We start from the raw sequence: 15,181 nt of genomic DNA, 5'->3' as shown, positions 1-15,181 counted from the left end.
GTGTCGTGCTCAGGGCCTCGCCAGCCAGCGCAAACACGCTTCTTCGCGGCTATCGCTGCCTTCATCAGGCTACTTTTCCTATCTCTGGATCTTCATCTCCACTATGATTCGCTCCAATTCAAACCATCATGGAGAGAATGCCGATCTTCTGGACATCCATCTTGAAATTCGCTGGCCGCATCGGCAGTCGCCGTTCATCTAGATGCCACACAAAGAGTTGGCATTACACATCTCGCGCTCAGTGGTGCCGGGGTCGGCGGAGAAAGATGCTGTCATATGATTGAAGTATTTCGAAAGAGCCGCGCATTTGTTCGAGTTTTCGCCATTCGCCATGTTCGCGAAACAAAATAGCATTATCACGCCATCCGCTTTTTGGCGACACCTGCCGGATCCGACGTAAGGCGCCGCGAAGCGTTGCAGACCTAGCGGACCTCGACAACTCGACCTCCGGCAATATCGAATCGGTTTGAAGTGCAGAGAGTATTCTCGACTCGGGGCGTGGTTCTCCGAAACGGCTCTTCTGATTGCGCCTGCAAAGACGATTGTTATCTCAGATAGGGAGCATGACGAAGAACCCCCCGGTCATTTTGCATTTCGAGATCTAGTCCCGACGCTCTCCACTATGGCGGTGATCACAGTCGCTAATCATCGGTTTAGTTTGCGGCAAAGTAGACCAAGTCGCCATGCGGGGAGTTGGCGCGGTCGACGACTATCGGCCGCGTGGATGGTGTGCATGGGGCCGCGTTGCGCCGCTGCTTCGACCAGAGAGGAATTCGGTCCGTCGACTGTGTCTTAAGTCAAGGCCCAAGTCACCATGATATGGATGTATCTTGTTCATATAAGTAGAGTATGGCCGTTTCGTGAAGGAGAGCGCGCCCAGGTCCTCCTTCTTTGCACGCAGCTTCGAAATCGGCGTAAATCGACCCAGCATGTGTACGCTCGCCCACTCTTGATATACTCTTGATACAGAGGCTTTTGCTAACCAGAATACAGCGGGCGCTACATCAGACTCGGTGACGGCCGACATCTTGTCTACCCAAGTACCTGCCGCAGTCGCCCAGGGACACACGGCCGAGACGCTCGCTGGAATTAGTGACGGCTCAAGCGATAGAGCAACATCTTTGGACAAGAAGTTTCGAGGCACCGTCGACGCCGTTTCTGTGCCCCCTAGCAGTCATGATGGACTGCCAAATCCGACCCCCGAGGAACAGCTCACCCTACGAAAAGTTCCCGGCTCCATTCCTATGGTATGCTGGCTGCTGTGTTTAGTCGAGTTTGCAGAGCGGGCTTCATTCTACGGTGCCAAAACGGTGTTTACCAACTTTTTGGAATATCCGTTACCGAAAGGAGGTCTGTTCCTAAACGTCTAGAACGTCGAGTTAAACTGACATGCACCAGGAAACGGAGCAGGTGCCATCAAGAAGGGCTCTGAACAGACTGCGGGCGCCCTGGGCAAAGGGCTCCAATTTGCCAACGCTTTTGTGTTGCTCTTCAGCTTCCTGGCCTACGTCGTTCCCATCGGAGGAGCGTGGCTTGCCGACGTCAAGTACGGAAGATTCAAGACAATTGCCATCGGAGTTGTCATTTGTTTCGTCTCCCACATCATCATGATATTTGGTGCGCTGCCGAGTGTTTTGCAAGCGTATAAGGGACTGGCACCCTTTATCGTCAGTCTGTTAGTGCTTGCGTTGGGCGCAGGTGAGCATCTGGTATTTCCCTCTTAAATTCCATCTAACCGAACTAGGTATTTTCAAACCAAACGTTGCTCCTTTGATATTGGATCAGTACACGGCCCAGAAGCCTTACACGAGGGTTCTGGACTCGGGCGAGAAGGTCATTGTTGATCCCGAAGCCACGGTCAACCAGATCATGCTGGTCTTCTATGGTACGACCAAGATCACGAGCTCAAGTCGGACAAGTGCTGACTTTACTAGCCCTCATCAACGTCGGAGCCTTCTTCGCCCTTGCAACAACATATGCGGAAAAGGACGTTGGATATTGGCTCGCCTTCCTCCTTCCCACCATCCTCTTCATGCTCCTCCCATTGCTGCTTGCGTTCATGTACAAGCGGCTGGTCAAGGTGCCTCCAAGCGGATCCGAGTTGACAAAATTCGTCCAAGTGTGCAGCGTCGTTGTCAAGGAAAACGGCTTCAAGTTCTGGAAGAAGGATTACTGGGCCGCAGCTATGCCCTCCAAGCTCGCCGAAAAAGGCATCACAACGTTTGGCGGCAAGCCCATTCGCTGGTCCGACAAATTCGTCGATGATGTCTCGCGCATGCTTGACGCGTGCAAGATCTTCCTCTACTTCCCCATTTACAACCTCAACGACAATGGCATTGGCAGTGTTGCGAATAACCAAGGTACGCTGAGCTCTACTATGTCTGAAGCACGTTCGAAAGCACCTAATTTCCCTGCACTGGCTGGAATTCATTCCCGTTTAATCCTCAGGATTGCGCACGCAGGAGTAGAAAGCTAACGCACGCCACAGGCTCAACTATGCTCAGCAAAGGCGCACCCAACGACCTGCTCTCCAACTTCAACCCCATCACGATCATTGTCGCGGTCCCAATTTTGAATATGGTTGTCTATCCCTTCCTTCGCCGCAACAAGATCGCCTTCGGTCCCATCAAGCGCATCACCTTCGGCTTCTGCATTGCGTGTCTGTCGGGTGTCATCGGCACCATCGTGCAGTACCGCGTCTACGAGACCAACCCCTGCGGCTACCAGGCTACGTCGTGCGTGTCCGACGGCAAGGTCAGCCCAATTCGCATCTGGTGGCAGGTGCCCGTCTACTCGCTGGGCGCCCTGTCGGAGTGTTTTTGCAATGTGACGGCGTACGAGCTGGCGTACGCGCGCAGCCCCAAGAGCATGCGTGCGCTAGTCGTGTCGCTCTTCTTGTTCACCACGGCGCTGTCGAGCGCCCTCGGCGAGATTCTGAGCCCTGTTATTAAGGATGTGAGTCCCCTCTTCTCCTTCTTTCCTGCTGTCCTAAACCGAATAGCGCAATACGAGAGAGGCATGTACTGACATATTTTCTTGATAGCCCTACCTCATCTGGGTCTGGGCCGGCCCGGCCATTGCCCTTTTCGTGCAGACGGGCATCTTCTGGTTCAGATACAAGCACTTGGACGGCGAGGCGTTCATGACGACCGACGAAGACGAAGACACCTTGAACGATGAAGAAGCATCTCAAGACATCCCAGCACGGGACACCGCTGTTGAAGAGAAGAAGGCAGGAGCAGAGGACAGCGGTAGGAATACGAGTGGGACTGAGACGCCAGTGCCAGAAAATATTTAGATGTCTGTGATGAACCGTATGTAGTCGAAGGAGTGTTGAATCGGGCGGTCGGTTCGAAGACGAGGAATGACCCTTCAATCTTGTGGAGCGGGGCGCATCTTGTGATTTCGCGAGTGAGAGGCCAGTCATAAGGCGTTCCGAAAGAAGTGATACTCTCTAGGTCGAGCGTCCGCAGCGAAAGACAGCTCCCTAACTGCAAATTTGGTAGTGGATGGATGCTCGCTGGATGAAAAGCAGTACCAGGAGATATCATTTCTTCTGACACCCAATGTGCAGCGACCAGACTGATCAAAGCTCCGTAGACATTCAAAAATCACCACTTCCACTACTAACATATATCTACGAATTTTCATTCCATGGTGCATCCACGTCTATTGAGTGGTGATAGAAGAGAGGATGAATTTGCGGAAGAAGCGGGCGAGATTACTCCTGACGAGCAAATGGCAAGAAAGTGGCCTTGCCAATCGTGGTGGACTGAAAGGGAACGGACCAACTAATGAGGGTCGGCCCGTCCGTGGCTGTGTATGTTCAGCGATGCTACAGGGAGTGCTTTGCTCGTGGAGTGTGTCTAGGCCAAAAGGCTTGTCTGCAGTGCCCTTGGCAGCGCTACTTGTGAAAGCTTGTCGATGGTCAGGCGCTCATGTCGAGGAAGGATGGGAGCAAAAAAGTTTTGGGGGGAATCCATTCATTGCCGGTAGTAGAACGTCCAACACCCACCAATGACCCAATCGACCGGCCGGGCGACTGCTTCTGCTCCGTCGCTTTCTGCTTGCGCTTCTCTATAAAAGTCGGAACCGAACCGAACTTGGAACCTGAGCCCTCTCGCCAGGAAGGGGGTGGGTAATGCCAGTTAAATTGTTTACAACATCAACAGCGCACTCATTTCCGTCGAGAATCGCCGTCTTTGGCCGCTCTCGGTCGCTTGCTGGTTGTGCGCGCGACGGCGTCGACCTCCGCTATGCTCCTCCCAGCGCCCTTAGTATCCAACGCTGATGAGGTAGTCGGCCAGCTGCTCGACCGTGTTGGCGGCAGCGCCGGGCTGCACAGTCTCGGGGTAGTGGGTGACGAGAATGGCCTGGGTAGTCTTGACAATGACGAGACCCTCCTTGCCCTAGATTTCGCGGCCGTGTTAGCATACTTGGCTCGACAAAGGGGATGTTGCGCCGCACCTTCTTTCCGTACAGACTCCGCTCGTCAGCCTTGAGCACAACGAACCGCTCGCCGGCAACGTGCAGACCAGTGCTCTGGACCTGCTTGATGCCGTTGGCATCGCCCTTGTCCTTGTACGCGTTCACAATCTCCTGCATCTCATTGGGGGCAACCTGATATGCTACGTCAGCCCACGTGCTTCATTGCCTTGGCCTCTTCTTGTGCCCGAGTCCGCGACCCAGTTCTGCGCCTGGTGGGCTCGTGGATGCCGCATAAGGGATGCGATGGACGTACGGTGAAGCCGGCCGATGCAGCCCAGACGCTGTTGCCCTCGGCGTTGAAGATGGCGGCCTTGTCAAGGTTGCCGGTGCCGACGAGGCTGTGGTGCGATAGTCAGCATGCGCGGGTCCAGTCGACTCTGGATCAGGCGGGCGAGCAGTACCTCGTGTCAACGTATGCTGGAGGGGGCGTCAGTTGATGAAAGCTCCAGTGGCGCGAAGAGGGGCAGGCAGAAGGAGCAACGTACCTTGCCAAGACATTGTGAGAGGAGATGAGGTGGGTTGGTGGTTGTTGAGGAGACGAGGAGTCGAGGGTAGGTGTCGGAGCTATGTACTGGTGAAGAGTGAATGGAAGAGCAGGAGAAGGAATAGGGTTTCGATGTTGGCGAGTTGAGTGGTCGAGTGGGGGCCTCCAGTGCTTACCAGCGCAGTGCCCCTCCTCTCAGTCTCACGCCTCCCGGTCCGGCTGCCAGTCGGGACTTCGCTGACCGCCTGGGATCGCCCTGACCTCAGTCCGACATCTCTACCTAACACCTTCCACATCCCCTCTCCTGAACATGTTCGTTCTCTTTTCGATTACTGTGGCCACAGCGCGCCGTCCGTTCTACTCACCTGGTCTGCATCTCCGTTTACCATGCATGCTGGCCTCATTCCACAACAAAACACAGCCTATCTGCAAGCCAGCCAGCATCTGAACCATCCCGCAGCTTGCGCGATGCGAACAGGCGGGGACCGGACGACCGCTTTGAACAAGGCGTCATCAGGGCCTGGTCCTGACCAAGACGTACCACGGCAGCATCCAGCTCACGAGACCACCATGCCATCGCTTCGCGCGCTTATCACGAAAGTTCCTCCAACGTCTCTGGTTGGGCATATCGTCGCATCTGCAGAGCCCAGACAGAGACACGGTGCCACACGTGTTCCTGCGACGCTGCCAGGTTGACCCCAAAAAAAGGAATGCCGCCATGGCAAGGATGACTTGCGGAGCGCTGCACACCAGGACAAACACATCCAGGGGCGCATGCCACGCACGGCGGGAAAGGCTGATCCCGCACGTGTGGACCGTGATGATCATCTGGAAAGACGGACGTCTACTCCTAGATCAACTCGCCTATTGGAGTGACCACTTGTCTAGTCTGTGCATTGGTGAAAGACTTGCACCCGTGAGACTTCTCCTGGAATGCCAAAGTCTCGCCAGCACATTCCAGCGGATGTAGCTCACCAGATGGGACAGTTCTTTGGAAAACAAGAGTGCGGTCAACGGCAGCAGCTTCAACAGACGCACTTCTTTTCGATATTGCGCCACTGGTGAAGACACGTCTGTCTATACACTTATAACAGCTACTGAAACAACAGCTGTAGTCATGAAACTACTGACATGTCCCTCGAAGAAAGGCCGTCGCTTATGTTTACTTGGTGAACGGGACTCGGGACTGAAAAGCGTTCACAGCGTCTTCATCCCCGAACAGATTTAGCGAAGGGCGATCCTCCTTTTCCAGAACGTCGATCAGAATACTCAAAGGCTACGGATAGAGGGTGACTCAGCGGCTTCGGCAGATCGACCATTTTGTTGTCGGATTCCTCTGTGCGGTGATGCTGGTTTCAGTTCTGCTGTCGTGTCCTGGTTGAAAAGGAGAAGTCCTGAGTTGCTAAGGGGACATGGCCGATTGCGCACGTCCTTTGAGACGGATGAGGGTGTATTGGACCAAAGAGGAGGTGCTTTTGACAAATGCCAGGGAAACGTCGAATGTCTGTGACGTCGACATGAAAGCTAAGGTACATATATCCAAGGTGGATGTCTCGCATGACACGTTTAAACAGGCATGATGTCGCCCAGATGACTCGAATCAGGTGGGGCCGCACCTTATCGCAGTGGTTATCGAAGCCGGGAATTGTGAAAATGCTCAATGGAAGAGCTGAAGATGGCAGTTGAATCCATCGCCAGCGTCTTTGTTGTACATTTGGCGCCAGTCTGCATTTATGGTATCCAAGGAGACAGATGGCTTGTCCAGGAAGCTAAAATAGCAGCTGTTCCGTACCTCTCGCCTGCATGCATGTGCATAGTTACCCCACCACCGTGATGTCTCCGCTGTACGTGTAGATTGTTTTGCACCACGACTATTTCCGTTCACCTCTCCGAAAAATACCAGCCAGCCTGCTTCTTCGATTCGCCACCAGGAGCGTCCATCTGTCAGCGAGCTCAGGCTGCCCGTCATCACCAGCTGCCTCTCCTATCGTTTGTCAACATTTGTCACCACTGCGCTCGGACAAGCCAGCCATCCCAAGGCGGTGTCCACCACCGGTTCCAGCGACCAGCCAAAACCGACTCGCGTTCCACTTATCCACACACTCTCTAACCTCACTTCTCGCCCGCCTCATCTCTGCCGCCGCAAATCGTTGATATCTCTGCCGCCGACGCCCAGCAGGAACCCAGCCCGTAGCCAAAAATCCACCCGCTGCTACCTGTCGTTGCCCACCATGGCATCCGGAGCGCAGCGCCGCATCAGCAAGGTACGTCTCACGCGATACATCTGCGTCTGGAAGACTCCCCGACGAGATTTCTGCGCGTCTTTCGCGCTTGTCTTTTTGGCGGCAACAGTGACGGCTGACTCGTAGACAGGAGCTGGCTGAAGTCACCAACGCGCCGCCCGCGGGCATGAAGGTCACGCTCGGCGACGGGGGTGCCAACCTGCACATATGGGAGGTGTTGATTGACGGACCAGAGCAATCAGCGTACGCGGTATGTTTCCCTCGGTCCCAAGGCCCCCACGTCATAAACTCCCTCGCTCCCAGCAGTCAGCGGCACCAGCAGCGCTCAAACCACTACTCGGAAGCATTCTAACAGTGCACGCAAACTCAGGGCGGCCAATTCAAGCTCGTCATCACTCTCCCAAAGGAGTACCCCTTCAAGCCGCCGACGCTCTCGTTCCACACCAAGATCTACCACCCCAACGTGTCCAACGACGACAAGGGGCTCATGTGCCTGGGCATGCTGCGGCCGGACTCGTGGAAGCCGCCCAACAAGCTGAGCGCCGTGCTCGACATGGTGTACAACCTGCTGATCGAGCCCGACGTCAGCGACCCCGTCGAGGCCGCCATCGCGGACGTCTACAAGCGCGACAAGAAGGAGTTTGAGAAGACGGCCAAGGAGTGGGTCAAGCGGTATGCGCAGAGGAAGTAGGCCTGCCGAGTGCGAGATGGATGGGAGAGGATGTGCGGGCTTGGGCTGTCTGTGGCTCCCGAAGCGCGGCTATGCCGCGTTGTTGGAAGAGGCCAGTCCGGATTTGGGCGAGATTGCATGTGCGTTGTTGGCGAGTCGAGCGAGCATAGAAGCCAGAAAGCAGCTCGATGCTGTCTGGCAAGGCAGTGAGGCATGTGCTAGGAAACTGTGCCACAGAACACAGGATGTAGCTGTGTTCGAGAACCTGAACTGGAAAGACCGCACGGAAGGAGTGGCAGTAGATGGCAGACGGACAGTCGGCCATCTTCGAACTATGGAACAAACGAACATCGGGGCAAACAATTCTAGGACAGTGTATAGACAGACAGACAATTGAGGACGGAGTTGATTGATTGATGGATAGATACATTATTTTGTCACCCATCATGTCTGCCTTCCACTTTTTCTTGGTCTACATAACAGTCTACCTCGCTTCCTTGCAAGAAATCCAAGCACCTGCTACGAGTACGTCTTCAGTAGGAAAGACAAAAAATTGAGAACAGTTCCGCTTCAAACTGTTGCAGACTCATTGCTGCGGAGATGAAAAGCGAGGAGAAAGAAAAGGGGGGCAAATGCAGTAATTTCGAAAGCGTCGTGGACTACGTGGCCAAGCTGTATAGGAGTAAGGGGAGGAGGGAAGAGCAGTTAGTGATGAGTCGTGGCAGCATGGGACCAATTATGCAGCTGATGATGTTCATGAAATGGTAGACAGGGGTGAAAAGGAAAGGGGCGAGACGTTGCTTTGATCAAGAGTCTCTCTCTATTGGCGGTGGGATTTGGCGGATTTGGTTGTGGAGAAGCAGGTGCTGATAGTAAAGCTGCCTCGTTCATATTGAATTTCGTGGCGACTCGGAAGCATGCTGCTTTCTTGGACTCACGAGGGCTTGCAGCATTCGGGAAGTATGATCAACAGACTTGTAAGCAGAAGTTTGTAAGACGGTAGTAACCGTCATGCTTTTCTGCTTCTTTTTATATCCTGCGAGCTTGTTTTCTTCTCATTCCATCTAACCTCTTTATGCTTTTTCCAACGACAGTCCCTCTGCTTCCAACAAGGCCATGGATCTCGCATTGTCGCATCAGACAGGTATCAGGGTTGGCATGCGTGTGCAACTGCATCCATTATTATTCGCTTTGTTAGCCGCGTTGTCATGGCCATCGGCCTCCTATTCAACCGCAAGCAACAGCAGCAATGCCCCTGGTCGAACCGTGCGCTCACAACAGACATCGCTGGTGCCCAGTCCTGTAGACACCCTACACAACATCATAGGCGACTCGCGTAAGAGCAAATGTTTTGTAAGAGCAGAGCAGCCATGTCTACGGTCAAGTCCGTCCGCTCGTAACCGGGTATGCGGGGAAAACTTTTAAAGAGATGACAATCTCATCAAAAAGCAAGAAGAAAAAAGTTTCTGTCGATAGCCTTCTAGAACATGTCAATCCTTTTCTAACGCGGCTTCGAGATTTCCCCGTTGACATTCGCTGTGCGCGCACGGTATGCAAGCAGGGGCGGCAAGCTCGGCGCTCATCTGCTTGTTGATCTCCCTGCTCGCCGAAATTGCTTGCAGGTGCGGTTGTCGGGGGAGTGGGAAGCGTGGTCAATGACATGCTCTGGGCAAGTGCTTTCTTTTTTTTTATTCAGACTTGAGGAGTACTGTAGTGGATGCGTGTAGGCGTAGTCAATGTAGCAACGGCCCGTGAGCTGTGATTCCGCCTCAGTGGTTCATCGATGACAGCCTTGCGAGGTCCGCGGACAAACGCCATGGATGCGAAATTTGGACGCTGTCGCCAGTCACTCCCGTCACTTCCTGCCAGTAGTCAGAGTCAGTCATGGATCCGCCAAAGGTGGTCAGGCAACCAGCGAGCAAGCGATTCATCAGCGAGCGAGCTGCGGACGGGAGGTTCCCGTCCGTCGCCCTACGCACGACTACTGCTCGGCCTTTTGGAGAAGGCGATGGGCAGAACACGACTGGCCATGGATGCGGCGGATTGGCTGGGAGTACAAGGCGGGAGATGATCGGCAAGGCAAGCTTTTCCTGATCTTTTTCTAGCAACGAGCAACGAGCGATGATGGCGACGATGATGTAATGTTGTTGATTGCATGTGGAATGCTCGGCACATGAGGTTTTGGGTTCTTGGCTGAGACGTGCTCCTCGTGTCTTGTGTTTGGCAGGGTGGAAGGAAAGCCGCTGACGTTTGCTGTGAGAGGACGCGGGCCACGCTGTGGTGGAACGATGCCGACGGGCTCGTCGGAAGCAAGGACAGGGCGGACATTAAACGACCTGTTGAGCGCGTGGGAGGTGGATTCTTTCGGCCATGGGAAGCGAGCGCTGAGACGACTTGCGGCGGCGGGGACGAAAGCGTGGACACTGCCGTTGTTGTGTTGAATTTGTTGTTTATGCGTGGTTGACCACGGCCAAGGTTGGTAGGTTTGAAGTGGCTTGTTTGGTGCGCGTGCGGCGGTGTTGGGGATTGGGGTTAGTAATTCGGAGCTCGGGTGAAATGTAATCTGCCCGTTGAAATTTTGGAAACTGGACCAATGAGAGCGATGGAACGATGCATTTCTGCAATTTCAGAGGCGCAACGTAACATACATACGGCGACTGGTGGTGTAGGCGCCGCCCACAACAAAGCCAAAACTCAAGCTTCGGGCTCGTATGTTTCAACTGAGCGAAGCGCGAGCAGTCGACTCCACACCCGGCGCAGCCGTCTCTTTGGAAGAGGTGCATGCTCTCGGTACGACTGGCAGAAAAAAAAAAAAAAAAAAAACACATGGGCCGCCAAGCCGATCCATCTGCAGGGGGATTCCGTGTCTCGCGCGGCCCGCCGCTGGTGGGAAGATCTGCCATCCTCTTGCGTCCAACTGACAGCGCCTACCTACAGTACGGTGCAGTGCATGTGTAGAACAAAGTGCCATGTACGTGACGCGCTGTTGGTGCCCCAGCACAGTCTGCAGCAGAGTCCCCAGGTTCTCACGACGCTCAGAGCTTTTGACTTTTCACGACTTTTCTTCTCTTATTGCCAGGACCAGGCCGTCAGCGCGGCGGACATCGTGGCATCAGGAGGGCCCCAAGGCTAGGGCTGCTCCCGGTCCTCTGCTCCTCATCTCGACGCTCGAGCGCCACAAAGTGAATCTCCGGCTCCTGTTAGCGCTTGCTCCTTCAATGCGTTAACTACTGGCGACTCGCCTTTGTCAAGCCGCCAGCGGTATCCTGGAGTCGACGACCTGGACTGGACCTGACCTGACCCGACTGCGCTGCACTGAACCTGAATCCGAACCTGAACCTGAACCTGGCCTGAAGCCGAATCCGTCGCAGGGAATGCTCCGCCTGGCCCTCGCCCACGTCTCGCGCCTACCATGGGCCCCCAGGTCGACCTTCACCCGGTCCACGATGCCCTGCACAGCATCCTTCACCACCACAATCACCACAATCACCACCACCACCATCAGCCCAAGAGGCGTCCCGACGCTCTGCAGCACGTCGACGTCGTCCGCTCCGGGAGATCGACACCTACGAGCGCGCCGCACTCCCCACGCCTGTTGAACGGCCTGGGGATGCATCCCATCGACGCTCCAGTTGGCCCGCCCTTGGGAATAATCGATACGCCGCCCGAGTCCATCTCGTCCAACGAGTCTCGCGAGTCCATTTCCATGGTCGACCGCCCCTTGGCATTTGCCGCTCCCCTCCCGCACCTCCCGCTCCGCAAACAGTCCTCCCAACGACTTCGGCAGCGCGCCCAATCCCCGGCCGCGCCTTGCCTGGGGTCCCCTATCCGCGAAACTCATCGTATCCCCCGCTCCGTCGAACCCCCGTCCTCACCCATCTCGACCTCCGCCGGCCGCTCCCGCGCCACTAGCATCGCCTCGCGCCCATATACCGACGACACCTCCCCTGGCCCAAGTGTGCATCCCTCGCCCTTTGGTTCCCCGGCGCCCTTCTCGCCCCAAGACCAAGACGACGTCGTCGCCCATGACCTTGCCCGCCCGCTCCCCCGTCCGCGAGCCTCGTCTCACACCCTCATCAAGCCCCATCGCCAGCTGAGGACCTCGGCCTCGATTCCCAATCTGGTCAAGTTCGGCGAGCGCCAGTCTGCCGCCGCCCACCGATGGGACAAGACGACTGCCTCGACGCCCGTCCGTGACAGCTACGTCTCCATGCTTCGTCGGGAACCCCCCGTCCGTCCAGCCCTCGCCGACTTTCGCTCCAGCTACCGTTCAGGCTTCACCATCGCATCGTCCGGCGCCGTTGGAACCACTCGCAGCAGCATCGTCTCGTCCCGAAGCGTTTCCGCCAACACCACCACCACCACCCACCCCGACCCTGAGCGCCAAGCATCCGATCACACCGACCTCGAGCACAGTGATGCCGAGTCTGAACAAGGCATGACTGTGGAAGATGCCATCGACATGTACGAGCAGGGTTTCACGGACGATCTCCCCGCTGAGGAAATCCCCGACGGATCTGACGAGGGGTATTCGTCTCAGGTTCCCACTTACCCTGGTCCCGAAGAACATCAAACCCCGCCAAGGGTGCGAAGGCATTCCACCAACGCTGTACGAGATTCCGCCTTAGGGCCGGAACTCCCCCCTGACAACGACATTCCTTACGTCACGCCCTCTCGCATCTCCCGAACCTCCAAGATCATGGCTGCTCAGGAAGAAGCAATGAAGATAGAGCCCCCCTCATCCACAACATCGGCCAAATCCGCCGCACCAATCCCCCCGCCCAAACCACGTCCCGTCACTCAACCACGGCCAGAACGAGCCTACGCCCGCTTGAAGGACTCTTCGTCGATCCCGCGCGATCGTTATGGATTCAAAAAGGCAACCCAGTACATTACCGTCGACCAGTACGACGCTTGGAACAAGCCATACACGGAATACGTCGAGCGCCGCCGCAAAAAGTGGCAGCTCCTCATGAAGTCCAATGGCTTGCCGACGGAGCAACCCACGCGCTTCCCTCCCCGGTCGGAGAAGATGAAGAGGTATATCCGCAAGGGCATTCCACCCGAATGGCGTGGGCAGGCATGGTTTTGGTACGGCGGCGGGCCTGCACGGCTGGAGCAAAATCCGGGCCTTTACTGGGACTTGATCGAGCAGGTGGGTGACGGCAAGCTCAGCGAGCAGGACCAGGAGCACATTGAGCGGGATCTCAATCGTACCTTTCCCGACAACGTCAGGTTCAGGCCCGAGTCGCGCGCGTCAATGAATGCCGCCCATTTGCTTGACACGCGTGCAACGGAGCTCACGCCAGAGTGTGAGACGCCCATTTTGCGCGCGCTGCGCCGAGTGCTCCAGGCTTTTGCTGTGCACAATCCTGGAATTGGATACTGCCAGTCGCTCAATTTCCTTGCCGGCCTGCTTCTTGTATTCCTGGACGAAGACGAGGAAAAGGCGTTCATCCTGCTAGACATCATTACCAGCATCCACCTTCCTGGTACTCACGGCCGTGTGTTGGAAGCCAACATCGACATTGGCGTCCTGATGCAATGCATCCGCGAGTCCATGCCTGCAATCTGGAACAAGATTGACGACACAAAGGACATGGAGCCCAACATTTCGACCGGCGCCGCGCGCCTGCCCACCGTCTCTCTCGCCATGACCTCCTGGTTCATGTCGCTCTTCGTCGGCAACTTTCCAATTGAAACTGTTCTCCGCGTCTGGGACTCGTTCTTTTACGAAGGCTCCAAGACCCTATTCCGCATCGCTCTCGCCGTCCTTAAGATGGGCGAAGCTGAAATCCGCGCCATCCACGACCCCATGGAAATCTTTCAAATCATTCAAACAATCCCCCGCCGTCTCATTGACCCCAACACCCTCATGGAGGCCTGTTTCCGGCGTCGCAACGGCTTCGGCCACGTTTCGCAAAACACGATTGACAACCGAAGGATAGAGCGTCGCAAGGCTCACCAAAAGGACATGGTGCGCATCAGCGGTGCTTGGGGCAGACCTCCGCCCCCGAAAGAAACGGAATCCATGAGCATCTTCAGCAGGCCCAAAACAGCAGCGACGGTACGAAGGGTAGCGTCCAAAAAGCTGAAGGGCAAGAAGAGAGCTCGGACAGATCAAGTGCAACAGTAGAGTTGGCGAAGTTTATTTGGCAACGGCGTTAATGGCGGCGTTCGATGGCGGGAAGCTTGCTTTTTGGATACCAGACTTCTGGCTGCTGCAGCACGGCGCTGCTCGGTTGGCTACTGTTTATTTTTTATTTTCTTGGATCTTTCAGACTTGCCGGGCCGCCCTATCTACTTTGACCACTGCGGTTGGACTCGGGGAGAATTGTTTCTATCCCCCGTGCCATCCTTTCTCGACGAACGCCTCCACCACACTCACATATGACGATCAATCTTCTTCATTCAAACGCGCTTGCACTGGTTGTTAGTGGCATTTCTTGCGACATCATTTTCTCACATTTCCTTGCTTCTCGTCTTTGCTCCGTCACTTCTCTTTACACGGTCTTCTTGTTTACACGCACCTCTGCTTAACATCATGTTGGCATGTCGACATTTGCTCAACTATCATCGAAAAACGGCCGTTCTCTCTTTGCCCTACTTACTTCTTTCACCACGTCGACATCCTACACAAGTCTACTGGATCTTGGTACTTGAGGATTTACACATTTTCCCTCTCTTCCTCACGCGCATCACATTCTGTACTTGTGTTTAGTTACCTCGGTGTTCCTGGTCATTTCTTCTTCGCGAAAGGAAAAGAGGTGGCAGGCTAGAAAGCAGACAGCAAAGGAAACAAGAAAAGACGGCATGAGAACGAATCAAGTGCGATCTGCACACCATCTTTGGATGCGCTTTGGTTTATTAGGTGTTTATGCTCTGGGCCTTGCTAACCATGAACTTTGGACGGGTATCCAGACCAAGAAATGATGATGGAGCATGATCAGCCAGTTGTATAACTGGCCATCCAAATGTGTAACACGACTGTCTTTACGAACTCCAATATATGATCTCTACGTTTCCTCTTGCTCTTCACCTTGAACAAGTGAGCAGCACCATTACACTTTCCCCCTTGGCCTATTTGCTCACTCCTGCATAGGAGCAGAGAACGTAGGTACAAATGCTCCTTATGCAAGGTCCCCCGCACCATCAAATTAGACATGCCTAGCATATGCAAGGCATGCAGTCTTACGTCACACAGGCTTCCAGCGTTGACCGCCGCCGCAAGCGGTCGGGCAGCGGGCCGCCCCACCTCCATCTGCCCACATACCTCCTCCACCGCCTTGTCTAGGC

General features: G+C 55.2%; 5 protein-coding genes across 5 annotated transcripts; 3 read left to right on the top strand and 2 right to left on the bottom strand.

The window, feature by feature from the left end:
* The first annotated feature begins 464 nt into the window (after positions 1–464).
* J3D65DRAFT_475103 (POT family-domain-containing protein) lies at positions 465–3,496 on the top strand. The gene is made up of 7 exons (XM_066796524.1): positions 465–933; positions 994–1,350; positions 1,399–1,698; positions 1,745–1,885; positions 1,935–2,360; positions 2,489–2,955; positions 3,044–3,496. The coding sequence occupies exons 1-7, from the start codon at positions 930–932 to the stop codon at positions 3,296–3,298; spliced, it is 1,950 nt and encodes a 649-aa protein (XP_066653179.1). The 5' UTR covers positions 465–929; the 3' UTR covers positions 3,299–3,496.
* Positions 3,497–4,138: 642 nt separating this feature from the next.
* On the bottom strand, positions 4,139–5,026 carry J3D65DRAFT_475005 (profilin). The gene is made up of 5 exons (XM_066796523.1): positions 4,974–5,026; positions 4,890–4,905; positions 4,742–4,826; positions 4,468–4,620; positions 4,139–4,409 (listed from the first exon to the last, which is right to left on the bottom strand). Exons 1-5 carry the CDS (start codon positions 4,984–4,986, stop codon positions 4,275–4,277), a joined length of 402 nt encoding a protein of 133 aa, XP_066653178.1. The 5' UTR covers positions 4,987–5,026; the 3' UTR covers positions 4,139–4,274.
* A 2,177-nt stretch (positions 5,027–7,203) lies between these two features.
* On the top strand, positions 7,204–7,906 carry J3D65DRAFT_669829 (ubiquitin-conjugating enzyme/RWD-like protein; the record flags this gene model as incomplete). Its single annotated transcript, XM_066803233.1, has 3 exons — positions 7,204–7,236; positions 7,346–7,465; positions 7,586–7,906. The coding sequence occupies 3 exons, from the start codon at positions 7,204–7,206 to the stop codon at positions 7,904–7,906; spliced, it is 474 nt and encodes a 157-aa protein (XP_066653177.1).
* Positions 7,907–10,994: 3,088 nt separating this feature from the next.
* Positions 10,995–12,117, bottom strand: J3D65DRAFT_474908 (uncharacterized protein). Its single transcript, XM_066796521.1, has one exon. It carries the CDS (start codon positions 11,724–11,726, stop codon positions 11,133–11,135), a length of 594 nt encoding a protein of 197 aa, XP_066653176.1. The 5' UTR covers positions 11,727–12,117; the 3' UTR covers positions 10,995–11,132.
* A 488-nt stretch (positions 12,118–12,605) lies between these two features.
* J3D65DRAFT_556771 (rab-GTPase-TBC domain-containing protein) lies at positions 12,606–14,021 on the top strand (the record flags this gene model as incomplete). Its single annotated transcript, XM_066797277.1, has 1 exon — positions 12,606–14,021. One exon carries the CDS (start codon positions 12,606–12,608, stop codon positions 14,019–14,021), a length of 1,416 nt encoding a protein of 471 aa, XP_066653175.1.
* Positions 14,022–15,181: the final 1,160 nt, after the last annotated feature.

The sequence above is a fragment of the Phyllosticta citribraziliensis genome (assembly GCF_038025025.1).
Source record: "Phyllosticta citribraziliensis strain CPC 17464 chromosome Unknown J3D65scaffold_9, whole genome shotgun sequence".
In the NCBI taxonomy this organism is placed as follows: domain Eukaryota; kingdom Fungi; phylum Ascomycota; class Dothideomycetes; order Botryosphaeriales; family Phyllostictaceae; genus Phyllosticta; species Phyllosticta citribraziliensis.
Note: the sequence above shows the minus strand (reverse complement) of the source record. Positions and strands in the feature narration are given on the sequence as shown.

Excerpts from the sequence above, each read along its gene's own strand:
- J3D65DRAFT_475103 (XM_066796524.1), top strand. Across the intron at positions 1,351-1,398 it reads ATATCCGTTACCGAAAGGAG|GAAACGGAGCAGGTGCCATC; the intron begins GTCTGTTCCTAA and ends GACATGCACCAG. Across the intron at positions 1,699-1,744 it reads AGTGCTTGCGTTGGGCGCAG|GTATTTTCAAACCAAACGTT; the intron begins GTGAGCATCTGG and ends TAACCGAACTAG.
- J3D65DRAFT_475005 (XM_066796523.1), bottom strand. Across the intron at positions 4,621-4,741 it reads CTGCATCGGCCGGCTTCACC|GTTGCCCCCAATGAGATGCA; the intron begins GTACGTCCATCG and ends GTAGCATATCAG. Across the intron at positions 4,410-4,467 it reads GGAGTCTGTACGGAAAGAAG|GGCAAGGAGGGTCTCGTCAT; the intron begins GTGCGGCGCAAC and ends CGCGAAATCTAG.
- J3D65DRAFT_474908 (XM_066796521.1), bottom strand. The coding sequence starts at position 11,726 with ATGAGTTTCGCGGATAGGGGACCCCAGGCAAGGCGCGGCCGGGGATTG.